The 27,204-nt window shown below is 52.2% G+C and overlaps 1 protein-coding gene across 1 annotated transcript in view; it reads left to right on the top strand.

Moving 5' to 3' along the window:
- Nucleotides 1-27,204, top strand: part of HDAC4 (histone deacetylase 4) — a 282,919-nt gene that overhangs the window by 9,821 nt on the left and 245,894 nt on the right. The window contains exon 2 of the mRNA XM_059393840.1: nucleotides 24,060-24,298. Within this exon, the coding sequence (XP_059249823.1) occupies nucleotides 24,277-24,298 (22 nt within the window). The 5' untranslated portion in view covers nucleotides 24,060-24,276. The remainder of the gene's footprint in view (nucleotides 1-24,059; nucleotides 24,299-27,204) is intronic.

Raw genomic sequence — 27,204 nt, 5'->3', positions numbered from 1 at the left:
GCTTGGCGACAGGAGGCTAGGTTTCTGGTGCCTGGTGGGCATGGCCTTCCGTGGGTGGCTGTGTGGGTATGAATGCAGGAGAACAACTATGATCTTATTGTAGGACCTGGTGGCTGTGGTGAATGGAGGTGAATGGAGGTGAATAGAGGTGAATGGAGGAGCTAGGAAGCGGAATACCAGGTTATGTCCTTCTTGGGATTATAGAGTCTCTCAAAGGAGTCTTGAGAGCAAGAGCAGGAAGGTATTTCCAGGAGCTGTCCATCAGATGGGATCTCTCTGTGGCAGATTCACAAGGCATCGTGTACTGCAGGGAATTAACTGACTTGCTTTCAGGAAAGGTGGAGAATAGTTCAGGCAGGGCTTGATCCAGCCCCTCCACAACATCATCAAGATGAGCTTGTTTCCTTCCCTGGTTTGGGAGAGTCAGCTTCTGGCATAAGAGGGTCCTGCCAGCTGCTCTCAAGACTTCATGTACCCTGGTTTATGCCATTAGGAAAGACAGCATATTTTTCCCCGGCAAAGTCTTGGATTTATTCTGGTTGAGGTCACTTGTCCACCTCTGTACCATCACTGGCCAAGGGTATGGAACGCAAACTGGCTCAGCCTCTTCTAGAAGCTGCTTGAGGAATCTGCTTCCCTTGTGTGGAAATCACTGTGATTCGAAGGATGGAGAGAGAGGAGGGATGCTGAGGAGGGACCTAGTGCATGTCAGCCTCCACAGAGCCCTCTGCTCTCTGTGGCCCTAGCTGCAGATCCAGAACAGTGTGCCATGGGAATTGCTATGCGTAGTGCTGTACTGAACACAGATTTTATCTCGGAGGTCCTGTAGTGGCCCTCTGTGGAGGTCACGGTGGTCGGGGGAGAGGGCTCAGCAGGGTCTAGAAATGAGGCACTCACTGGGACTCACTTCTGTGGCAAAGAATGCTGAGCACGCGGACCTTCCTGGATGCCCTTCTCCCAGGTGTACCCCGGGCCCTGGAAGGCAGTAGCATGTGGCTAGAGCTGGCCAGCTGGCAAGGTGGATGGGGTGATCTAGAAGCTTCATCAGGGAGATTCCTCCATTCTCTCCCTCGACCAGCTGGCCTGGATGCTGACAGCCCTGGGAGGGGCCCTTGGAGTGGGGCAGTGGAGCCAGGAGATGGCAGGGGCTGGGTCTCCTGAGGCCTGTGGCTGCTTCCTCCTGACTGATACCCCAGGGATTCCCTGGGTAGTGCTCCCAGGCGACCCAGGAGAGCCAAGGCAGTTATCTGAGGAGGCCCTGGAAGGCGTTGGACCCCTGCTAGCTCTCCTGCCCAGCACAGAGGTGGACACTTCTGAGGGTATCCTGAGAAGACAGCGTGGGAGAAGACCCCTGCCCACTAAGCGCACTCAGCCTGGCAGTTCCAAAAGTTCCCACCTCACACGTCTCCCTCTCTGCAGGCAAGGGGTGCCTTGCGGAGAATGAGCTTTGAGATCAGGTAGATGGGTGGCAAAATCCCATCTTCACAACCCTACAGTGTGTTCGTGGTCTGATATCCAGCTTCTCTGTCCCTCAGTCTTCCCAGCTGCAAAGTCCCCAGCGGAGACGATTGTTGTGATCATGGGAGACATAGGGGTAGTGGCCTAGCTTCTCTACCTGCCACGTGGAAACGTTGACTTTCTTTAGGTTCCTGTGACCAGGAACCTCCTCTGCCCAGCTGTGTCCTGCGATACTTTTTTCGTGCTGGGCACTGTGGTCTTATTAAATGTTCTCCGACTTCCTTACTCCCAGCGGATGCTTGAGCAGGCTGATCCCCGAGGCAGGTGGTGGAAGGGTGGGCAGCTTGGGTTTGAGCCCACGCCTTGTTCCTTAGGTGCTGCTTGGAATGCACAGTACGGCTGTCTGCCCCTGGGAGAGGGGAGTGCAGGGCTCGTTTTGTAAGGCACTGCCAGGTCAGAGAAGCAGAGTGGTGAGGGGCTCTGCATTTTAGGAAGGGGTCCAGGTACATGTCCTGGTGCAGCTCTGTACAGGCTGCAGCATGGCCACAACAGGCCAGGCCTGTTTTCTTTATGCATGATCAGAGCAAGGTGCCCCTGACCTCACCAAACTGTGGGGACCAGTGTGATGCCCCTGTGGGCTGGGGGCCTCGGCCTGGTCATCTCCCCAGGCACGGAAGGGTCTCAGCCGGAGGCAGAGAACTTCAGCCCTGCACATCCCTCCCCCAAGGAGATTTTCCTGAGGTGTGGGGGAGGCTCCTGGGTTCTGTGCTGGTGGTGGTGGTGACTGGCCCTGTGGGTTGGGTACACAGCTGGACAGCAAGTGGTGGGACTGCTGCTGGGGAGGCCTCTTGTCTGTCTGGGTCGAAGGTGTTCCTGCCCCTCAGGAGCCCTGCTTGTGGCTACCCTGGTACCTGTGGGCAGGGTGGCCGCTGCAGCAGGTGACCTCACGGAGGCCACTTGTCACCAGTACCCCGTCTTCCCTCTCTTTATTTCTCAGTTCATTTCTGGGATGGACAGCTCTGGTGACTGACAGGTATGGGCACACATACACATGCATGTATGTATACATGTGCACATGTGCACACACAGACCTGTGTACGTGTGTGCATGCACACAGACACGCATGTGCACACATTTACACAACACACATGTACACACCTAGATACATGGACATGTGTACACATGCACTCAGTCACGTGTACGTGTGTGCACACAGAGACACATGTACATACGCACACACAGGCATGCTGTGTGTACATGCACATACACATATGTTTGTGCACACAGGCACGTACATGTGTGCATGTGCACAGAGACACGCGTGTACCTGTGTATGGATGGGCATGAACACACATGGGAGCGAGGGTTAAATGTGAGAGTCTGGCTCCTCTCTTGTACTTCCTACAGACTGAGCTGCTTGCCCTGGTCCACCCAGCACTAAATGAGGAATGGCAGTTTTTGGACTGAGGTGCTCTGGCGGCGGCGGTTGGGTGATGAAATTCTCCCTCCACGTCGTGCAATCCTCACCCACTTCCCTAGCTGTGAGTGCTGTGGCCACCTTCCCTCCTCGGTGCCCCGCCTGCTTGCGTCCTGCCTGGAGGCATTTGGCTTTCCGTCCTATCAGTGGGGCCCAGGTCCAGCTGGGCCAGGACCGCTGAGGCCAGCCTTGCCCGCTGGCTCCCGGGCTGAGCTTCTCTCCTGACTGGATTCTATGGGTGTTTCTTAAGGAGGTGCAGCTGGCGCCCGTGGAGATGGTGTGCTCGTGGCATTGAGGTGCTGGATCCCTCACTTCTGTGGTGTGGGGCTGCTCCGTGTCCGGCTTGGACATGGTCGGAGTAACCCATGCAGCTCCTGTGGAGGGCTCTTGCCCAACACCCAGCTGGTCCCCCGGCTCCCAAGGCCTCCACCTGCCCCTGCTGCCACGGGACATGACCTGCTCCCGGGGGCCACACTCTTTGGTCCCCATCAGCAAGACCTTAGGAGTGGCATTGGGCCTGAGCCCCATGTTCCTCTCCGAGCTAGGACCTTGCCTGGCTCTGACGGTGGCCCTCTCACCTGTGGTCTCTCTCCTGTCATTGCCATGCCCCTGGCTCCCTATTCTCAATGGCATTTGGCTCTCTGTGCCAGTGGCCTTGACCCTCACTCTTGAAGCTTCCTTCCTGGGACCCTGCCTCCAGTCTTCCGTCTTTTGCCTGCATCCTGACTACATCAGCCTTCCCTGTCTCCTAGTCATGGCGCACCTGTCCTGAGGACCATGGCTTCCCATTGTCTAGAATAAAACTCGGGTCCCTTGCCTTGCCTCTGGGGGCTGTAGGGCTCCGTCCAGCTTCCCTTCCTCAGATTCTGCCGTCCGTGCCCTTTGCCTGGCTGCGTGGACCAGCTTCCACCCTGTTTCCCGGGCTTTCCCGCTGGGCCCTCGTGTGTGTCTGCAGTCAGGGGCTTGTGTCGGCTTCCAGGACAGCGATAGGGGACCACCTCTTTTGGATGGCTGGATGGCTCCCTTTCAATTAGCTAGTGGCCAAAGGTGTAGTCATGATGTCCTTGTCGTCCCTGAGCCTGACCATCATTTCTTCTGGACCCTGTCCTTTTCCTGCCTTGTGATGAGAAACAGATGAGGAGGCCACAGGGGCTCTGAGTCCTGCTGTTGTCACCCTGTCCTCTGGAAGTGCCCGAGGCCAGGTGTGTGTGTGTGTGTGTGTTGCTGCTGCCAATCTTGGCCCCACTGCTGAATTGTGCTGCCCCCGAGTTGCAGGGCTCCTTCCCATGGGCTTAAGGTCGAGACGTAAGGAAGCAGATGGTTTGTATGGCCGCCCCTTCCCACAGCCCATCTCTGCCTTCCAGGTCCTTCCTCCTAGGGCTGGGCTCCCTGTGCTGCGCTCACAGCTGGAGCCGTGTTCCTTGGGTTCTTACTCTCCAGCCTGCTGCTTTGAGTGGCCCCCAGCTGCTTGAAGATCCTTTTCTTTGCTTGCCAAGGCATGAACGAGGTTGAGAGGCCTCAGGCTCAGGGAAGCAGAGGCTCAGGCTTTCTCCGGAAGGCCTGGAGTAGAGCTTTTTTTTTTTCCCCCAGGGGGCTGGGAGGGGGCTTCCTCCCACAGCAGGAGGGGCCCGTGGGCCTGTGTGAGAGAGTGTCAGGAAGAGGCTCTTCCCAAGGGAGGCTCCCCCACCACCCACGTGCTCTGGGCACCCACATTCCCATCTCTGGTCCCTGGGCCCAGCTTCTCTGTCAGGGCCTGTGTTCTGGGTGGGCACCAGCCATAAGGGGCTGGGAGTGTCTCCTGGCCTTGTCACACTGGGGGAGTAGGGTGCTCCGAGTCTCTTCATCTTCCCGTGGCCCTTCTCAGCCAGGGGTCCCGTTCCCAGCTTCTTTCCTCCCTTGCTGGCCTCTGTTCCTCCTTGTGAGAAGGCCGTCCTCTGCACTCTGCAAGTATGTGTGGCCTGAGCCTCACTTTGCATTCCTGTTCCCCTGGCCTGGCCCTTTTCCTCCATTTCCTGGTGTCCAGGACTGTCCTCTGTGCTGGCTGGTGTTGTGGGAGTGCCACAGCCGGCTCGGGGCACTGGGGGGAGGCATGGCAGTGGATAGTGGAACCCTGGTCGGTCCCCGTCCTTGCAATTCTGCTTTACTTGGGACAGAAAGGAATACTTTGTAGTTATCAGGCAAACTTGGAGCATGTTGGATTGGGAGAATGAACTTTTGTTTGTTGCTTCGCCGGGGACTATGTCCTTGCTGCTCAGAGGGGCCTGGTCTGGAGTAGCTGTTCTGGCCCCCAGCCTCTCTCCCTGTCACTGCCCAGCCCAGCTCCATCAGGCCTGTTCTCCAAGCCCGGCTCACTCTCCCAGCAGCCAGTAGTGTTCTCCTCCTTTCGGATCCCAGGCTCAGAGACCTCTGAGTTGGAGTGTGAAGGATGGGGCTACTTAGTGACTGTGCCCTTTTCTGGAAGATGCAGAAGCTGGGAGCAGCATGGGGCCTCCCAGCTGGTAAGGACACTGAGGGCGTGTGGTGAGGTGGGCCCAGGGCACGAGGATGAGGGATGGCTACAGGCAGTGGCTGTGTCTTGTGGGCACTGGAAGGCTGGTGTGAAACCAGTGAGCTGGACAGTCACGTATGATGCTACAATAGGAAAACCAGTGAGCAGAGAACACGGTTGTGTTACATGGCAGAATGGACATTTCACTCGTGTTTTTAGATAAAATGTAAATTGTCTCAGAAAGCTCCCTCGGGGTGGGGAGTGATGGCTTCTCCTGGCCTGGACCTGCCCAGGGGAACACTGGTTCTCCCCATTGCGGAGGACTTGGGGGGAGTCTGGGAGACCCCCTGCCCATGGCCCTCTTGGCAAAAGCCCCTCTTGGTCCCCTAGAGATGAGAGCCCTGTGGCCAATGCCGGGATGGCCAATGGAGGCCCCTACAGGTTAGCTCTGTGGTTACACGTCAGAAGGGGAAGTATTTCTCTTGTATGGCCTGGGAGTGTGTCTTATTAAAGCATTTGCAAGATCATCAATGTTAAGGGAACTAAATTGGGAGAATAGATCAGCGACACACATAAGCAGTTACTATAATTGGGGAAAGTACTATTGATTTAATGTGCATATGTGGCAGAAGCATGTTTGATGAGTGCCTTGATAAGAAGAGACAGGCTGGGTGTCACAAAGGCAGGCAAATAAAAAAAAAAATCCATTAATTCTTCTATTCATTTAAAAAAATGGTATTTCCGGCTCTTACAGTGACAGTTTAATAATGAGGGTGCCTAATTTTAATCTGTTAACGTGGGTGCGTGCCCTGCCTAGCTTGGGAAACCAGCTCCTGTTGGTGTGATTCTGAGCCGTGGTTGATTGCCACGGGGAGCGCAGAGATCCGGGGGACCTCAGGTGAATTCCTAGTCTGTCGCCCCGCAGGGCCGTGTGAGCTCTGCGTCACCCAGGTTTGCCCAGGGAGCTGCCTGCAGAGCCGAGGGAGCCGGTCTCAGCTGAGAGAGCGTGTGTGTCACAGGGAACTGGGGTGGTGGCTTCGTGACGCCCTTTCCAGGGTGTCTCACCCAGGGCGACTGTCATGTCACTGGTGAGGTTCTCTGAGTGCGGAGTGCTGGCAGGGTTCAAGCGAGTGACACGCATCCGTTCCAAGATGGGCTCATTCCCACTGCGCCGTCCCACGACATAGCTAGTAATTTTGAAACCACTGGGGACAAGTTACAATCGTCATTTACCAGCTCGGGGTGAAGAAATGAAATCAACTTTCATTTACGTTTTCTGCATGAGAATCAAATGTACCTTCTCTCTTTCTTTTCTTTTCCCTTTCGCATTTGAAAAATGGGTTTCCATTCCCCAGAAGTTAACGTTTTCCGCATGCAGATGTAGTTAGAGACAACAAAGAGGCATGTTTGTGTGGTCCTGACTGCATAAAAAGAAAGGGGATTGCTGAATTGTAAATCACACTTCTAGAATACGCTGAGACCCAGCGCCTCTCAGCCCCGCTCCCCAGCCCACGCTCCCCAGCCCACGGTGCGCCTGCTGGTGTGGGGAGAGGGGCAGCGCCCTTACTCTGAGTCCCTAGACTGTGTTGTCCTCAGAGCAGGCATGTGAGTCACGTGTCTACTGACAGCTCACTCCCCACCAGCACACTCTATGCGTCCTGGTGCGTGTGGGGGTGGCTGGGGGCTCGGTGTCATTGCTCCCACTCAACGTCTTAGCTGACCAGACACATGACCTGCAGATTCTGTGGGCGGGGGCTCTTGTTCCATGGCGAGGGCCCACCGTGCCCTGGGGAATGTGACTGCCGCTTGCCCTTATTTTTCTGACGGATCGCAGGCCTGCATGGAGAGGGACGCCCTCTTGGCACTTGCTTCTGTGAAACTGAGGACAAAGAAGGGTAATAGGCCATGCAATAAACCGTTTGGGCAGTTCATTGAATTTCTGTGTTTGTATAGCTAGCTCTCAAAAAAAAATCTTTGCTTGTCATGGTGGCAGGAAGCACATGACCTCAGATTTGCTGTCCTAACCACGTTACGTGTCCAGCTCAGTCATGCCAAGTGCATTTGCATTGTTATACGACCAACCTCCAGAACTTTCTTGTCTTATAAAACCAAATCTCGGGACACAGTAGACATCAGTTCCATGAGTGTTTTTAAAGATGGGTGGCTCTTACTGTCCTGTCATTTGCCAACTGTGAAGTAAAAGATGGGAAGAGACAAGTGTTTGTGTATACAGTAATTATGCATATATGCAAATATATAAGACACATGTGTACATGTCAGGACTGTATGTGAGCATATGGTAGATAGGAAGTGCGTGTAACCTGCTGTGTACTCCGTGTTAGCATGAGGTATGTGGCGTGTCAACTGTACACATGCGTGTGCGAGTGTGTGCACACAGTGACTTCCAGGGGCCTCTGGGGCATGTCCCCGAGCAGGTGGAGCATGGGCCTTCTGAGGCACGTTCCCTCCCACTCCTGGGCACCACGTTCTCCAGCCTGACCGTGTCATTCCCTTCCCCTAAATGACGTGGCTTGCAGGCCGCCTCCCTGACCCCATGTCTCCTGTTTTGTAGCTGGTCTCCCCGCTGTACACCTGCCAGACGGGAGCCTCTGGTCTGAACTCCTTTCCCACCCCAGTTGCCTGGCAACCAGCTGAGTCCCCGTGCCCCTCAACTGTCAGTGCCTTGGTTCAGGTGCTGAACTTTGCTCACAGCCATGATCCCTCCTTCCTTAAGACTGATGCCAAGGCGGCACCAGCTTATAGATCAGAGGCCAGAGGGCCCTGGGGCAGGGCAGCACGTGGCCTCAGGGACTGAGCAGAGGAGGGAGAGTGCTGTGGATGGAGAAGAAGGCTAGCGGAGTCAGGACTGCCTGCACCTGCTGGGCATCAGGCTGGCTCGGGCCACAAGGCACAGGGCCCTGAATGATGCCTTGGGGGTACGGGGGTGCAGGGGAGAGGCTGGCACTGAACTTTAGGAAGTGCGTGGAGGCCTGCAGAGGCAGCCCGGGGTCAGGGTGGGCAGGTCCAGAACGGTGTGCGCACTGGCCGAGGTGAGAAGGGTTTGAGGACTTGTTGTCTGTTGATAATTGCCAACATACCTGATGTCACCGTGTCTTCTCTTTTTCCCTGGATGTGGCCTGCTTGTGTCTCTCCTGGGCTCCCCCACCTGCCGTGGGCCCCAAGACCAGCTGGCCAGGTGGTTGGGACCCCTAGGGCCAGTCCTCTGGCATTGGCATGTGAATAGGACCCTGCACTTGGCAGCTGGCATCAAATCGATGCTGATGGGGCAGACGCAGGCCAGGCAGAGCTCTCTGGGGAGGATTTCCCAGGCTGGCATGGTCTGTGCTGAAGGAGACTGCTTTCAGAGATGAGGCCAGAGACAGAGGGTGAATGAAGGGACATTTAGCAGAAGACTCGCTAGCATCTGAGCCTGCTGTCACCTGGGCTGTGGTTAAGTGGCACCGAAGCTGTGTAGTCCAGGCTGTCCTTAGGAGGTGGTGCCGTGCTCGGCTCTGCATTGGCAGGCGGGAGGGTCTGTCTTTGGTCCTGTGAGTGCTAACAGGCATGGAGTCAGGTCTGTGGCCAAGCCCCCGCTGCTTGGGGCTGTGAGGCGGTGGTCCCCATCCCAGAGGAGCCAGCTGATATGGAGTGACTTCCCTTCTCTGTCAAGGCCCTGGTCTGTGAGGTGCTGGTGCGGCGGCACTCTGTTGTGTGGGATCCTTCTGCCTTGGGCTTATTCATGGAACAGGGTTCCATAGGGACCGCTCCAGCCAGCCACAAGTGTGCACTGTCACATTTGTGACAGTGGTGTGGTACCCTGTGCTCTTTCCCGGGCTCTCCAGGTGCATGGAGGCATCACTGACAAACAGGACTGGGTATATTTGAAGCGCACTGATGTGACACCAGTCGTGAAAGGCTCCCACAGTAAACTCAATCCCCACAGACCTCCCTTACCCCTGCCAGCACTTGGGGTCTGCACTCAGCCACTTCTGGTGCCCAATCCAGTGTCACGACATGTTGTGCCTGTGCTGTGCATCAGGCTCAGCCTATCCATCCTGTAATGGGATGCTTGCACCCTTGCTCGACACCCCCCAGGGATGCCCATCCCAGCCCAGCCTGCTGTTTTTTTGACAGTCCCCCAGGTATGGTCTGTCAGGCTGTGCTGTGGAAGTGCCACATTACTGACAGCAGAGGATGCAGGTTTGGGGCCAGGGCAGTCCCCATGGTGCATCTCCTGTTCCCTGGGTGGTGACAGGTAGAGTGTCATCTAGGGGATTCTGCCAAGGGGGCTGGGGCCAGGCAGTGCCTTCCTGGGGCTGTGGTGTGGAGTACCGTTGGCCAGAATTTGCCTGCCCTGCTTGAGGGCGATTGAAGCCTGTGGGAATGGCATGGCATGTGTCTGCTGCGGTCAGTGAGTGCAAGTGTGAATGTGTGCGGCTATCCTGTGCATACACCTATACAGGGCCTTGGTGGTTGGGGTGGTCATGGGCTCAGGCAGACGTAGTCATGGACGAGGTTCCCTGGGCTGAGGTCCCGGCTATTGCAGGCTGTGTGGGAGGCCCTGCTGTGGATCGTGGCTTTTCCTGGGTGGGGAGGTGGAGCTGTGTCCCCACTACAGCTGCTGTCAGCCATCCAATTAGGAGATAGCACTGTGTTGACACTTGTGGCCACACTAATGATTTATTTAGCTGTCTGTAATGCATCCCGAGGATGACTTTGAACTGATACCTTGCAAAAAGGAGAGCATGAGTGATGCAGAGATTGGTCCCAAGGAGAGGGAAGAGCCCGAGTATCATGGTTGTCACCTGGCCCCCACCCTGCCGTCCCCCGGGTGTCTGGCAGCTGTCGATGAGGAGCGCTGTGGGCCGCTGGGCATGGTGTCACCCGAAGAGGGCTGTGCCAGGACACCTGGGCTTCTGCTTTGGGCACCTGACCTAGTGGGGCCGGGGTTCTGTTCCAGTTCGGACTTTCCCAGAACATGGGGTTTTCTCCTTTCCCCTTCATCCCCTGTTGTCAGTCAAGTGCTTTAGTGTCATGTCAATCGTAGAGTCCCTTTCCCCATGTGGCCCTTTGGGAAGATAAGGATTCTACACCCGGGAACCTGCCAGTAACAGGTGTCTAGGGTAGAAGCGTGAACTTGTCTGTCTAAGTGCATGGCCAGCCATGCTGTTTCCCAGGAAAAAGCAGTGGCAGGTCCAGACATAGCAGCCCTGAGACTCTCTGTCCGGGGGGGGGGGGGGTGGGGGACGTGGGACGTCTGCGCTGGAGGTTCAGATGGCACATGAGCATGTTTGCCCTCTGTCCACCGTGACACCCTCTTCCTTTGAGTTCATTGCTTGGGTGGGTTTTTGTCCAAGGGTAACCATGGCCCTCTGCGTGTTCTGTGGAAGCACCTGCAGGTGCACTGGGAAGGGTAGATGACTGTCCCCGAGCATGTGCTGGGAAGGCGGACATCAGAAGGAGGGCAGAGGTTGACTGTTAATTCCACGTCTTGATTGTCTGCAATGCTTTTAATGAACTTTTAAATAAAAATAGCACTTTTCTCCCTTTAACAAAAATACTCCTTGTAAATGGACAATTTCAATAGTAAGTGAGTTTGAAAAGTGGGAACATGCAGCCCCCACCTCTGCACTGACGGTCATGGTTCTGGGGCCAGAGCAGGCCCGGGGGCACTTGCTGTGGGGTCACCATGAGAGGTGGGGGCACCAATCACGGCCACCAGTATGGGCCCCTCGTGGGTCTGATGGCAGTGCTCCTACGGGTCGCTGCTTTTCCCTCCAGCCTGCATATGGCCGAGCTTTGGTCTCAATACACATGTGTCTGGACCAGGAGTTAGTCTGTGCCTGACACTCCCCTCCGCTGGCAGCCAGGGGATACAGCTGGTAGCTGGGGCTCCCAGTTCCGGTTTCCCTCTGACTCTGGCTGGTGCTCCTGATACTGGACAAGGACCCAGCAACAGAGGTGCCCGGCATTGTCCATGGGTCCTGGGTTCTGCTCGATGGGTCGGCTGGTGCTGCTAACCCAGGTAGCTGGAGTTGGGGAAACATCAGGGTGACTGGATCCCCTCTGCCCTTTCACACAGTAGTGCCTGACTCACAGGGGTTCACTCTCATGGAGTCCAGAGAATTTGGGGTTTGGGAAAACCCACTCCAGGTACAGAGTCCTCTCTGTGGCAAGCAGCACATGCTGCCTTCCCAGGAACCCTGTCTCAGGTTCGTGGGGACCTGTGACAGCCCCACGTCACCCAGCGGGGGAGGAATGTACACCACCAGATACTGAGACATAGTAAAGGAGAGGCCGGCTTTTGGTGGCAGGTGGAATGTCTGTGTCCCTCTTTCCGTAGGCGGCAGCGGCCCTGCCCCTTCACCCTGCTGTCCTCTTGGGGACCCCACTCACTGTCCAGAAGGAAGCTGGTGAGGCAGCTGGTGGAGCTTGTCGAGACCTGGCAAGCAGGTCAGTCTGCCCCACAGAGGCCACCTCCATGGAGCTGTGTGGTGGTACACAGCAGGTGGGAGTCTGCTTCGGCTTGTAGGTCAGTGCACGATCCCCTCCCGTGCCCTCCATCACTGGTCCTCTAATTCCTCCCAGGGAGTGCTTTCACCTCTGCCGACTCCTGTCTCTTGTATACATACTCGGACATCCCAAACTCTGTCTCCTAAGCGGAGGACTATTGGGGATACATCTGCATGCCACGATTCTCAAACTCTGGTGTCAGGATCCCTTTATGTTTCTGAAAATCAGACCGGACCCCAGAGAGTGGTTGTTTAAATGGCTTATGTCTATGGGTACTTACCACATTGAAAACTAACACAGAAATTACAAAAATATCCATTTAAAACTAAATGGATCACATAGTAATACGGCAGTGTATTTTTTTATGAAAACTGTTTATTATGTAAAACAAAGGAGGGAGAAGAGAGGCATCATTTAGCATTTTTGCCTATTTCTATAATGTCTAGCTTGGTGGAAGACAGCTGGATTCTCCTGTCTGCCTCTCACATTTAATCTATCATGATTTCTGGAAGACTCCACGGTTCACCCATGAGGGAACAAGGGTGAGAAAGGCGAATAGCATCTTATTGTTACCATGAAAAGAGTGTGGACTTCTCCCACACCCCGCAGAAGTCCTGGGGACCCCCAGGGACCTTGTAGCACTCTTGTTCCACGGTGGTTTCCTTGTGGTTGAGCACAGGGTCAGGAAGAGGTTTAACCTTTATTAATGCGAGTTGACTAGTCATCTGGCTGATGGAGGTGTCTCCTGTCACCAAGCTGTTTCTCCTTTTCCTGGGACAGTCAGTGAGGGCAGGTTCCTAGCTTCTAGCTGGTGAAGTGCTCTGTACTTATGTTTATGTTGGGAGCTGTGGGAAGATTATGGGGCTGCATGTGGCCTGCCTGGGGGCACCCCCGGGTCCTGCTCGGAGTCCTGTTCTCCTTCGGGAGTTGCAGCCCTCTGCCTGGGTTGCCCCTGGCCAGGGCTGTCTTGTTGCTTCATGATCCATCAAGTTTTCTTGGGGCTCCCTGCCGGCCGGCTGGCCAGAGTCTTTGCCACTGAAGTTATTTTATTTAGCAGATAACGGAGACCAGTATTGTTTTATCTGGGTGTGTTATCCATTTGAACCCTTAATCTAAAGAGTTTATTTTATCAAGCAGTTTATACATGTTAAAACTAAGATATGGTTATTTATCGGTAACTAGATGTAGCCATCTGGAAAAAGGATCCGGAGGGCTGGGAGGCCGTTTTCTTTTGTTCCTGACAACTAGTTGTTCCTGTGTGTGCTTGTGTGTGCAAGTGTGTGTGTGTGCACGTGTGTGTTTCTGAGCCCGCATGTGTGCAGGCGTATTCATGTATGTGCATGTGCAAGTGTGTTCGTGTGCTTGTGTGTGCAGGTGTTTTGGTGTGTGTGTGAGCGTGTGCTCGAGTGTGTGTTTGGGGGAGCACCCCATTGGCTTGCTGCTCGATGCCCATGCTGGTGCCTTTATCCCTTTACCCTCCACCGTCTGCCTGTGGCCTCCTGAGTAGGTGGAAGGATCTGGGCTCTGCTCGGTAGAGCCTGCATTACTCAGATTTCATGAAATACTTCATATGTTACTCCTCTTAGAACACACTGAGATGGTGTTTTATTACTTTCAAGTGTAGAGGCTGTTCTGAAGCGAAAAAATAAATCTGTCCCAACAAATTGTGGGGAAAAAAAAAACCTCAAGTCTTCTATATGATCGTCTGTCCTAAAACAGCGCTCTTCCAGAACGTAATTGCTCGAACCTCCAGCCTATGTTTCATTAAGGATGTTTGCTGAAGAAAATAATGCTTGTTAATAAAGCTTGCCATATAAATAAGACTTGGGGAAAAAAATCACTCCATCAAGAGCTGGTTTTTTTGATTAAAATTTATTAAAATTTAAAATAATTTTAATTAAGCTCAAATTACGTATTTATTCGAAAATATTTACATTAAAAGTTATTTCATGGGTATTTTTTTTTGTCTGATACCCTGACCTGGGTCCTCCTTGGGACTTCCACCCATTCTGTGAGTTCGAGTCGCCATGTTTGTGTCGTCATGGACACAGAATGAGTCCTGTCCTATTTCTGGGAGGTGTAACTGTCTCAGGAGGGGTAATTTGGCAAATACTTCCTGTGTATGTGCAGATCGTAGTAATATAGTATAAGGGGAATGGACCCACCAGGTAGGTATTAGTTTGGATCTTTCTTTGCAAGATGGCCTTTGAGTACATGATTCTCCCTCTGTCTCTGGGCCAGAAGGGTTCCAGAGTGGGTGAGTGAGTTTGCAGAGTAAACCCTCTCACCAGTGTTCACTTGGATCAGGAAACAGAACGTGACTCACACTCTGTAAGCCCTTTTTCCTCCTTCTGCCTGCTTCCCTACCACTCATTCCGAAGTGCACATGTCCTGTCTTCTAACATCACAGAGTCGTTCTGTCTGCTTCTGAACTGTGTGTACTGCATGTATACACGCTGCGTGTACACACAGCGTGTTCTCTGTTGTGTCTGTCTGCTCTTACCCAGCGTCAATCATGGGATATGTCCATGTTGTGCATGCTGTTTGTTCTGATAAGTCTGTGCCACCATTTGTCCATACATTCCACTGTTGATGGGCCTGTGGGAGGTTTCCAGGCTTTGGCTCTCATGGATAAGGCTGCTGTGTCGTTCTTGTACGTGTTTCTGTTGTGCATGTGCCTGGGAGTGGCTTTGCTGGGGAACAGGCTTGCGAAGGTCTGGCCTTGGTATATGTCACTAAGCACTTTCCCTTCTGGGAGAGCATGCGAGTTCCAGTCCTTCCGCGGCCTTGCCAACGCTTAGTTCTGCACGCCTTTTAAGTTTCAGCCATCTGTAGGGTGCTCTTGTGGTTTTAATGTGTGTTGCTCTGAGATCATTGACGCCGAGTGCTTCTTCGTATGGTGATTGACCACTTGGGATCGTCTTTTGTTAAAAAAAAAAAAAAAAGTGACTGTTCACATTTCTTGCCCATTTTTTATTTGGGTTGTCGGCCTTTCTTTTAATGATTTAAACAAATTATTTCTATATCCTGGACAGCAGCCCTTCGTTGGGTGTGTGTTGGGCAGATTCTCTTCTGCTCTCTGTCTGGGTTGCCTTTTCTTTCCTCTGCTGGTCTTTGGACACGTGAAAATTCTTAATTTTGATGCAGTAAAAGGTATCATTTTCTTTCCTTCATTGTCAGTTTCTTAAACACTGTTGTTCTTAAATCAATTTAAGGTATCTTTGCCTGCCTGCAGATCTATGCTTTTGTTGTCTTTCAGACTTGTCCTCCTTGTTTGACCTTGATTCTATGCTCCATCTCCTGCCATTTTCCATGGCGAGGTGCTGCCTGGGTCCAGGCTCATGTCTGTTTCCATGTACATTGCTGTGGCCCAAGCACTGTTCCCTGAGAGACTCCCTCTCCCCGTGGATGTTACTGTATTTGTGTTGGCCTTCCTCTAGAATGCCAGCCTCTAAATTACATAGGTTTATAATACATCTTGGTATTTAGTAGTATAAGTCTTCCGTGTCTGTTTTTCCTCGAGATTGCTGTTCCAGGTCCTTTGTACTTCCATGTAAAATGTACAAAACCCTTGTCAATCTTCAAGCAGGTTCTGGCTGGAGGGTGACTGAGATCTCACTGAGGATCACTTAGTCTGGGTGCAGGGTATGCTGTCCTGTTTGCTTAGATCTTAAATCTCACTGCTGGTGTCCCCCCCCTTTAATTTCCAAAGTTCTCGTAAGTCCTCGGGCAGAGCTACACCTGGTCATTTGCCAATACTGGATGCTATTGTAAATGGTATCTTTTTTCAAAGCTTCTCTCTCTCTCTTTTTTGGCTGGTCTGTAAAAATACAGTAGATTTTTGTACATTGACCTTGGGCCCAGCGATCTTGTGAAGTTCCCATAGGAACGTTGATAGTGGCTGTGCCTTGTTTGGGGTTTTCTATACCATCTGTAAATAATGCAGTATGTTTGTCCTCTCCGGTCCTCGTGCCCTTCACTTCTTCTGGCTGTGTCGTCCTGGCTGACGTCTCTGGGCTGGTGTGGAGTGGAGACTGTGAGAGGGGCCTCTTGGCTTCATTCCCGACTCCGGCTGATGATGGTGTGTGCCCTCCATCCTGCGTTGGGGTGCTGTGGTCTGAGCCGTGCCTTGCGGCTCCTGGCTCTGTGTTTGCTCTCGAACAGCTTGCTGTGCTCCCACCAGCCTGGCAGGCTGCGGCCGTGGTGGGGAGGAGCTCGGACTTTGAGCTGTGGTCATTCTTTGCCCAGGTGACACATGTGACGGGGTGCAGAGGATTGTGGCAAGTGAGGAGACATGTCATCTCTTTACGGCCGCATTTCTTTGCGGTCACCTAATATGATTTTTAAAAGAACGTTCCTTTAAGGATTTACAGTTTCGAAGACTTTGACTTCTTTAGAAGGTTTATGGCTTGTTCTGTGAAATTAGGTCAACTACAATTTTTAAGGGCAGCTGCAGGAGGGAAGAACTATAGGTAATCCTAGATTCTGATACTTGGTGAAGGAAATATTAGCACACACTTACGCTGTAGTGACGCATTTACTTCCATTTATTTCATGTGGGGCAGAAATACAAATAAAGAAAGAGATGTCTTTTATATAAATATGCGCTCCGTGTCAGAGACTTCCCAGTGCATGGAGTGCCCAGGCCCATCGTTCTAAAGGTGCCGTGAGTCAGAATTCCAGAGTCTTCTGCTCACCCTTCCAAATGTGGTCTTAAATCATGTCATAAATCAGGAAAGAATGCAGTCATAAAAGCAGTTGTGTCTCATCGTAATATGTTCAGTGTTTGTTTAATTTTATTCCAAGTATATACTTTAGAGACATATACATTCTAGTTCCAACTGTTCCTCGAGAATAGGGTTTCAGAAACCTGAGGCTCCTGGAATTTTGGAGATCTTAGTACTGTTGCTCTGGGTTTTCTTAGAAAAGCGATAATCTGTTGGTTAGTCAAATGTCATTAGATGTTTACATCGAGATCAAAGGAACTATATTGTGCTTGAATTTTCTTTTATTTAAATAGTAAATTCCCAATCTGTTTTTATATTGTGAATATCGCATTGGGTTGTTCAGAAACTCCACCTAAAGACATGCCCGTGGCGCTGGGAAGAAGAGGGAAGGAATATGGCTGCACAGGTCAGACAGTTTTGGTGGGCTCTCCTCTGAGACCAGGGAGGAGAGGTTTCACTTTTGTGGTGGGATGGAGGTGCTGAGCTTTCTTCTCAGGGAGTATAATGGACTTCACATCTGTGAGATGGGCCTGGAGGCCTTGATTTTCTGCACTGAGTCCATGCACCTGCTGGAGGCTACAGCCGTTCCTTACTTAGCCTGGATGTCCTGAGGGCCGAGGGGCTCTGGGCGACCCAGGACTCTGCCCTCCTCATGCAGGCCCGACCCGCACTGAGGCTGCGAGCCTCCTGCAGCCCCACCCGCTCTTGGATTCATCAGACCTTTGATGTCAGATGTGACCCTGAACTTCTCTTCTAGAACCTCCAGAAGGCTGAGCACTGCTGCTCTTGCAGTTGCCTTTTGAAGTGATTTCTGAGGTGGATTTAGGACAACTTTTCATAAGGTCGTTCCGTTCAGTGCATCGTTGTTGCGCGTCGGCTATGTGCCCCAGCCTTAGGGACCAGCCAGGCAAGTGGGCGGTAGCTTGCATCCGGCCTGTGCTGGCCGCGGCAGACAGCAGAAAATCAAGCAGGTGGATGTGTCAGACAGCAGGGTGGCCGGACCAGTGTGTGAGAGGGGTGGGGACTGCCCTCCAGGGGCCCAGGAAGGGTGCCTCTGGGGTTGAGGGAGCCCCCAAGAGGGAAGGCACAGGAAGTTCACGGGCCTTGAGCCTGGCTATTCAGGGCCCCTCTGGTGTGTGAGGCTGGGAGTGCTGCTGGGGGCCGCCGAGCCGTCTTTCCTGTGGTGTCTGCCCCGTGGGGGCCCCCGGAAACTTCGGTGAGTTATTCCAGCCCAGGAATGTCACAGGGGCTGCCCCAGGGCCATCCAGCTCACTGTGGCCTTGCCGGGTGGACAGGGCTCAGGCCTCCCTGCCCAGTGCTCCCTCCCATGCCAGTGCCGTGGTGCCAAGGGACAGATGTGTCTTGTTGGTTTTCGTGGAACTCATGGCCAGGCCCGCCAACATGCCGTCACAGGCCAGCTGGAGCCACATTGGTGGGATCCTGTGGTGGGAAGGTGGGCAGCTGGAAGGATCCTGTGGTCTGGCCACCGTCTGATCCCCGCTCCCCCATGGTTCTCTGTGGCGTCTGCTGCTCAGTTCTTCAGCTACTCTGGTAACAGCCTGGCAGCTTCCCTCTGGGGAGCGACCTCTTACCTGTTAGATTCACTTCTGTGGGGCTGCCAGTCAAGGTGTCTGGCCTTGCCCTGGCCAGGGGGACTCACGCTGCCCAGCAGCTGGGGCCCCTGGGAAGAGGAGTCTCGGACAAGCATCCTCTGGGCACTATCACTTCCTGTCTCCAGCTGCCCACCCGCTTTTCCAGCTACCCAATTTCCTTCTGGGAGTTTCCTTTGCCTGCCTGGATCACCAGGTGCATTTCTGTTGGCATGCAGCCAGGAGCTTCCAACAGGTGCGCTTTTGCTCTAATGCGCCGGCCCCCTGGAGTTCCAGCTCCTGCCTTCTGTGGCTCAGGGAGGCTCCCCGAGGGGTCCAGGGGTCATGAGGATGAGTGGTCCTGCGCTCGCTCTTGAGTGATTTCCCTAGTATTGGTCTTTGAAGGCATTTGTTTATTTCATCTAAATTGTCAGATTTATCGGCCTAAAATTGTTTGTCATATTCCCTTATTGTCCATTTACTATCTATTTGGTCTGTAGTTAATCCTTTCTCACTTTCTTGGTATTATTAATTTGTGTTTTCTTTCTCTCTTTCTCTCTTTATTTTTCCTGATCAGTTCAGCTGGAGGTTTGTCAATTTTACTGTCTCAGAGAATCAGATTTTAGTTTCTTTTTTTTTCTTCTAATTTTTTTGCTCTTTGTTATTTTTTTTTCTACTTATTTTGGGTATAATTTATTCTTTTTTTTATAGTTTCTTAAGGTGAAACCTGAGCTCGTTGAGTTGATCCCTCCCTTCCTAGCATGGGCATTCGATGCTACAGATCTCCACATACTGCCTATCTTGATAGGTCAGCAGTGCCTTCTGATTTCTGCTCTCATTTTCTCTCTGACCCCTGAAGTGTATTATCTGTATTATCAGTCTTCCAGCTGTCTTTCTGTTTTTGATATCTAATTTCAGTTTCATCTGAGAACATGCTTGTATCTTTGACTTGTCTCTTAAATTTACTGAGACTTGTTTTATGGCCCCAGAGCTGGGCCATCTCGTCAGGTTTTCCGTGTGCACTTTCGAAACCACGTGAGGAGCGAGTGAGTGTTGTGTTGGTGATGGTGCCCTGTCAGCGCCGTTGTGGTCCAGTCCTCTCTGAGTTTCCGTCTGTTTGCTCTAGCAGTTACTAAGAACAGAGTCGGAATTTCCAACTATAATTGTAGATTTGTCCATTTCTCCTCACATTTTCATTAATTTTTGCCTCACAAATGAAGCGCTGTTACGGGATGCAGAAACGGGTCAGTTGTGTCTCTTTATCGTTATGAAATGGCCTTCTTTATCCCTGATGATATTCCTTCTTTAAACTTTGATACTAATGTAACTGTCACAGCTTTCCTTTGAGTAGTATTTCCATAATTTATCTTTTTCCATCTTTTACCTTTAACCTATTTGTATTTTTTTTTCAAGATTTTATTTGTTTATTTGAGAGAGAGAGAGAGAGAGATTGTGAGAAAGAGAGCACGAGTGGGAGGAGAGTCAGAGGGAGAAGCAGGCTTCCTACTTAGCAGGGAGCCTGATGCGGAACTTGATCTCAGGACCCTGGAATCATGACCTGAGCTGAAGGCAGACTCTCACTTGATTGAAGTCCATCTAACCTATTTGTATTTTTATACTTTAAGTGGGTTCCCCGCAGACAGCATGTAGTGGGCATGTAATGCTTGGGGAAGATTTGTTTTACAGTTTAGAGTGCATGACCTCTCACCAAGCCATGTTCAGTGCTACCTCTAGGACTGTGCTCTTTCCCCATCTTCATTCCCGTTCCTGTGGGCCAGGAACTTGTTCAAGGTCACTTGCTAAGATGGTGATCTGAGATTCAGACCCAGAGCCTAGCCCGGGACCCTGGCAGCATTGGCTCTCGTGCCTGTGCTCTTGGGCATTCTGCTATCCTGCAAACCAACAGATGGCTAGATGTTTCTGGAAAGGCCTCTTTGGTTTCGCCTGAAGACCCAGGGTGTGGAGTCTGCTGAAGCCAGAGAAACCAAGCTGAACGGTGGAATCAGTGGCTCACCTGAGAGCGTGAAGGAACCCGTCCCTCCCCACCATCCCCTGGGATTTGTGCTGTTTCCCCCCCCCCCTGCCCCCGCCAAACCCACCAGGACACTGGACAGCTGTCCCTGTGGCATGTGAGCAGCTTTTCAAGCCCCGTGCCTCTGTGCTCCAGGTGTTGTCCTCCTTGCTAGTGTTAGTCCAGAAAGAGTTGGTCTGTGTAGAGCATGGTGAGGATTGTGAAATGAGGGACGCGTTGTTTCCTGGAACCTTCAAGTTCCTCTGGCATTGGGTAGGCTGGTACGGGAGCAGTCAGGAAGAGCCCATGATGCAGCGCCTACCGGCTATTAGGGGCTGGGTGGCGTCATCGTGTTCCCCCTCCGCAAGAAGATAGGCTGGAGTCCTAGCCCCCAGGACTTCAGCATGTGACCTTATTTGGACGTACGGTTGTTGTAGATGTCATCAGTTAGGATGAAGTCCTGCTGGGGGGATTGAGCCCCTGATCCAACACGGCTGGTGCTCATAGAAGAACATGGCCATATGAAGGCAGAGAGACACAGGGAGAAGCTGTATGGTGGCAAAGGCGGCGTGCCAAGCAGTGTCAAAGATTGCCAGCAACCACCAGAATCTGGGAAGAGGCAGGCAGGGTTTCCCTCGAGGCTTCCGAGGGTGGATGTCCTTGCTGATACGTTGATCGAAGATTTAGGAAACCTGAGTGCCTCCAGAACTGTGAACAGTCAGTTTCTACTGTTCTAAGCCCCTGGGTTTGGGTGTGGTGCTCCGGCAGCACTAGGAAGGGAGCCCACTTCACGTAAGCCCTGTCCTGTGACAACACTCACTTTCACAATACGAGCTTGCTCACGGGCTGGCAGTTGAGGGGAGAAGGTGTGTGTGGTGCATGAGTTGGGCCAGGCCAGACTTGATTTTTCCTGCACATGGATGCTTTCTGTTATCAGGGAGCAGGGCTTGCACGTGGAGAGATGTCACGCTGAGCGTGGTTATCCATGGAACAGTGGTGTGCTGTGCGTGTACTCGCTCCCGTTCCACCTCGGCTCTGCCTCCTGCCCATTTTGGCCACTTGCCCTGGCTCGTGGTTTTCTCCAGTGTCTAACATCTTGTCCCCGATTCCATGGCTCTGAGACTTCCGTTCTTGCTTTTGTTCTCCCTCATAAAAGTGTTGCCATGGTAAGATCCTATGTTTGCAGTACTTTTTATTTATTAAGAATTTTACACGTCTTTTTTTTTTTTAAACGAACACTGTGGTCGTGTTTTTATGAGTGTTATTATTGATTTCTGTGATGTCCCAGTTATTAAGTTGCAGTTTTGAACAGTCCACTCCTACCTTGTATTTTTTCAGACGCCCTGGCATTTTTAGGGTAGTGTTGCAGAATGTGAGATTCCTCCAGAATATGTCTGTTGTAGCATAGCAGAAGCTCCTGTCCTCTGTTTCATCCGCAATTGGGAAGAGTGTCCATCTCAGTCTGGCAAGACCGCATGGGGTCAGAGCCTGCTGGGCACTGGGCTGGGGACTGCGTGTTTCAGCTGCCGGGGTGTAGCTGTGAGCAGTAGACTTTGGCCGACGTTACAGTGGACACAGGATGGGGAAGGAGCAAGTACACATGGCTTTTTGGCAAAACCTAGGTCTGGACTGGAGCTATTCTGATGTGAGGATGAATGAACAGAAAGTCCCCCTATGGGGTCTCCCAGGATGTGGTGAAAAGGGAAATACCCAGAAATGCAAAAGACGAATATACCTCCAAAAGCAGTCTACAGTCAGAGGCAGAAAAAAGAGATTTCAAAAGACTTTAGCAGGGAGAAGTCGTGGCTCCATGGACGGTGAGGAAGAGGGGGTGCGCTGAGCGGAAGAGATAGAGGAAGGGGTTGTGAAGGGAACTGGTTGAAAATGGGGAGTCTGAGGTTAAAATCTATTTCAGAGGCCGTAAGGAATCAGACTGATACCGTGGAAAATAGCAGCCGTGTTGTGGAGAACATACTTGAGAAGATGCCCAGGAATGCAGAGTAAACAGCAGGTGTGCCAGTGGTGGGAGAGGCTAGAGCCGAGGGCGATGCCAGCCAGTTAGGAGAGGGGTCTCTGAGGAAGCCAGCACAAGTTTCCCCGAAATAGGAATCCAAATCTAGTTGAAGAGCTTTCTTCTGAACAGAAAAGAGACCTGTGTGTATTGAAAGGTTCATGTTTGGAGCAAAATCAATGAAAAGAGGTTCTTAGATTTCTGACAAAACTTCCGAATTTCAACATGAAAGAAGAACATTCTTGCAGAATCCAGACAGAAGGAAATGGCAGCAGCAGCGGCATCCAAGCTCAGTCTCCAGAAGTCCCTGAGGAAGGAGATGGATGTGGGGTTTCTGCAGGGCCAAGGGTGGGGCCAGGTCTAAAGGTTTCAAGGGAGAAGAAGGGTTTGTGTTCTCAGAATTTTATACCCAGCCACACTGGGACCTTTGTGTGAAGGGTACTGAGCCGTCAGAGATTTGCAGGAGAAACCATTTGCATTGTCTTCAAGACAGTGGTGTTTCCTTCTGGCCAAGAGATGAATGAAAAGTCTGAACCTGAGATAAAATAAAGGTCACTGTGTTTCCTAGGGAAACAACCAGATACAGAACAACAGTTGTGAGGATATTGATCACAGAGTTATGGAAACGTGGTATGGAAACCACTGAAATGGCTAGCTTTTGGGCAGCGGTCATTTTCATGATGGACTGGTTAGGGTTCTCTGACTATAAGCAATGGGCAAAAAAAAGGGATTCTGAATAATTTAATCAAGAACAGGAATCTGTCACATCATTCGAGGAGGAGGTGACAGAGGCCTCAGAGGAGCCTCGGACCAGGGTCAGTAGGAGGTTTTCCGTAGTTACCACAGTTGCAGTTTGTTTCCACTTTCTGATGGTGAGAGATCACAGGCAAGTGTGTAAGAATTCACCCATGATTCCTCCACACCGAAGCAACACCTGCTGCTGGGTGTTCTCGTGCTTGTCTCCAGGTGGTGGTGCTCCATAGAGGAGACTGGCCTTGGGGAGAGGGTTTGGTGAACTTGCCGGTGCGTGTCCCGTACCTGGTCCTGAGGATAGTGCCACCTGAGGCGGTCAGAGGGAGCTCCTTGGAGGGGGAGGGAGATGGCCATCTTCTGTCATGGATGGAGTAGGGAGCAGCCTTGGTCGCAGTGTGACAGGGATTTGTGAGTGACTTGGGGACATTCCTGGCTGTAACAGCAGCGCAGAGAAGAGGACACACAGCTGTAGAGTGGGCAGAGGGCAGAGAAAAACATCAGCGAGACAGGTCTGAGCCTTACTGAGTGTTGGCTTCTGGTGCCAGCATTGTGGTTGACTTGAAACACTTAGCTATGATGAGCACGGATTACTTTTATAGTCAGAAACTGGAGTTAAAAAGGGAGGGCGGTAATTATGAAGATGGAAACACAGGGATGGGGGGGTGGGGAGGGGCCTGCACATTGTGCAGCAGCTTGTGCAGAAGCCAAGTGTGGCCTGTGGGACCGCAGCCCCACGCAGTATAGATGTGTGGGCGAGGGGCCTGGCCGCGTGTGGTGGGGGTGGCCTGGGGCTCCCGGTTGGTGGTGCTGGTGCCAAGGCTGAGAACCGCTGCTCTGTGACGTGTCTTCACACCTGTTAACGAACAAAACCCTCACGTGGTTTGTGTCAGCAGAACGGATTCCACCCAGGACGGCTTTTCTGCTCGCAGTGCATCAATGTGAACACCCACGTAGTTTCCCTAGTTAGATATTGCTGTCCACGAGAGCCCTCACCCCCTCACTGACCCTGCTCTTCCTTCTCTAACCATGCAGGTCACCCCCTGAGAGCCCACAGAAGAGCCCTGCCTGCCTCGTGGATGACTCGGCCTGTGAGACGTGGTCAGCACGACGGGGAGTTTTCACGGCTGTGCGCCAACACTTGCTGCGGCTCTACTTGTATGTGTCCGCGCAACGTGGGGGCTCTTTGGAGCTGTCGTTTATGTGGAAGTTGTGAGCCGTTTTGAACTGCTTGAAGGAGTAGACGCTAGCAATGAGCTCCCAAAGCCGTCCAGGTAAGGTGACCCCGTCCTTCTCTTGTGGACGGCCGGGCTCTCCCTTTAGGAGATGAGATCGTGTGACTGCGCTGGCCTGCAGCATGGCTGTGGTCAGTGCGTGCCTGCCCAGTGCAGAGCAGATCGCGGGCTCTTCGTCTCAGGGGTTCAGGGTCGTGTCTTTGGCTCTGATTTGCACGCATACAGATGGCGTATGGTTTCCATTGATGCTGGGAGAGGAGACTTGTACTTAGCAAGGTGATGTTTAGGTTCATCTCTGATTTGTTGAGTTAATTCCTTGTTTTTGAGGGGACTTTGCGGGGTGGGAGTGCTGCTGTGATGGGGCCCCTGGGCTTAGTCTGGGAGGCAGCACCCGGTCTACACCTGCCTCGGTGGCCCCAGGACTCGCTCCTCAGGTCACGCTTTGTAAAGGCACAGCAGAGATCCTGGCATGCACGTAGTCTTCCTAGTGCCCTGAGAATCTCAGACGTGGAGGGAAGAAGTGATGTGTCTCAGGTTATAGAGCTAAGTGGCCAGATGGATTAGCAACCACGTTTGTGGAGCTCTTAGCTTTAGAAGGGTGTCACAGGCACCTGCATTCATCCTCTTGCAGAACCACAGTGCGGATACCTGGTTAAAGCCTGGTGGACTGCCTTGACCTGTCCAACAGGACCGGCCTCCCGCAGAGCCAGCCCTGTCCACCCAGCTGCGGCCTCTTCCAGGGCAACGTGGGCTTGAAGGGCACTTGGATAGCGGGTCTGTCCTGCATTCACGCAGTGGGGGGAGGCAAGGGCTTACCCAGTCAGAGGCGGTGCGTCCCTGTGGCACCCATGTCTCTGAGCAAGCCTCAGGCCTGGCCTGGTGGAGTGGAGCCAGAGGTTTAGGGTCTGGGTCTCTCCCTTTGGGATTGCTCCAGAACATTCTCACGCCTTCCTTTGGCTCTGATCAGAGTTGTCAGAAGCTCCAGAGAGCAGGATTCCCAGCTATATTTAGATATGAAAGCTTTATTGATGTAAATCGTTCATGTATTGATTGATACAAAGCATAAAACAGAGTTAAGCCGTCTGAATTGAAGTGTGTAAAAGAGACACCGGGTGGTGCCCAGCTTTCCCTTCAACTCAGAGCGCACTGCTGCAGTCTTGAGGGTGTGCTTGTTCCTATGAGTGAACATGGAGGGGCATGCGTGCAAACACTCGAATAGAGTGGGGTCATTCCATATGTGGGGTTCTGTGTTCTCCTTTTTTCCCCATTGTAATGTATCATGAGCATCTTTTGATGTCTGCACATACACAAGCGTCATTTACTCTCCATAGCTTATCCATGGGTGCTTGTGTGGTTAGGGTAACAAACCCAAATCGGCATCCCACAGTTACTGCATGTGTGTTTGTCCATACGCTTCTGCACGTATCTCCATGGGCCCAATTCCAGGAAGTAGAATTGCTAGGTTGGAGGACGTGAAGGTCAGGTCCGCTCTCCTGTTGCTTCAGAAACAGTCTCAACTTACCTTCTTAGTTAAGGTTCACGAGTGCCCAGAATTTTCTCCCTTTGCCCCAATGCTGGGGTAGATGCGGTCCATTTCATTGTTGTCAGTATGTGAGAGAAAAACGATTGTTTGAATTTACATAACTATGTACACGGGGTGCACGTTTTTGTACAGATAGTCAAATCTAGTCCATGCCGCCCATGCATTTGGAGAGAAAGAATGCTCTTTTGTTCCTGTTTCCATGTCTCAGGAGATCTGTATGTGCACTCAGTTTCCTTGTTCACACATACCGTGCACTTACACTCATGTCATCTTCTCTGTGTTGTTTACACACTAACTTCACTGACTCATGGAAATCAGTGTAGCTTTACTCTGTTTTGTGCTCAATTTCTACAAAAATGTGCAATATTTTTTTCATGTTACTGACCATTTTCTGCTTTGTAATTTTCAGTGTGTTTTCTTTTGCACTTAAAGATTGATGGCCATATCTCTTGGTAGCTCAGTCCTCTGAATAAAATATACACTATTTTTCTTTCCTTAATGTGTTTTGCCCCAAAGTTTATTATGTCTATTAAAAGCCTGTCCTTGGTTTCTTTAGCTTATCAGCCTGTCTCTACACACTCACCTTAACCTTCCAGGTTGTTCTCCTGAGAGCCTTGGCCTCTTATATGGGGAGTTTGTGCACTGATGGTTATTGGAGTCGTGGTCCTGTCTGACCGTGTGTTGTTCCCCCCACACTGACCCCCTCACCCCTTGCCGTCAGTGTCCCTGTCTCTCTCGGTGGGTGGGGGTCTCTGGAGACTGGGAGCAGGCCCAGGGCTGCCGCTGCCCTTCAGGCTGGAGCCTTGTCCCTCCTGGGTCAGTGTGGATGTGTACCGTGGTATGTGGTGGGCCTGAAGCCCCCGGGCGTTCCCTCTTCTCCAAGCCTACGGGTCTTCTCAGGAACCTGCCCTCCCCCCAGTGCAGCCCTGCACACATGGGCACACCGGTGGCCCCGTGGTAGGCTGTGAGTTGGGCCACGCCGTGGCTGCCTTTCCTTCCTGAGGCTGTGGCCCGCCCGGGTGATGTTCTGCTCCTAGCGCTTGGCTTTCCATCATGTCGATCCCTTGGGATTTGTATTTTCTAGGAGGTTCCCCTGAGTTTCTGTCTGTTGACACTGCCATCTTCCCATTGTCTAGCTTTACCATACATCCATTTGAATTTGTATTTATGTCATTTTTCGTGGCCTTCTGGGAAGAAGGGAAACACTAGTTGTGCGGTTTGCTCTTTGGAATGGAAAACTTGTAGGTGTCCTTCATCACTTTTCTTGAGCCTGAGGGGACAAGTTCTGTCTGTGCGCTCACACGGCTCACTTGTGCCCTTTCTAGTGTCCCTGGCTGGGTGCCTGCCTTCCCCCGTCCCCTGGCTGTCCCTGCTCTGCTGTGCTCCTGTGTGGCTGTGTGGT

This window comes from Mustela nigripes, chromosome 3, assembly GCF_022355385.1.
Source record: "Mustela nigripes isolate SB6536 chromosome 3, MUSNIG.SB6536, whole genome shotgun sequence".
NCBI lineage: Eukaryota > Metazoa > Chordata > Mammalia > Carnivora > Mustelidae > Mustela > Mustela nigripes.
Note: the sequence above shows the minus strand (reverse complement) of the source record. Positions and strands in the feature narration are given on the sequence as shown.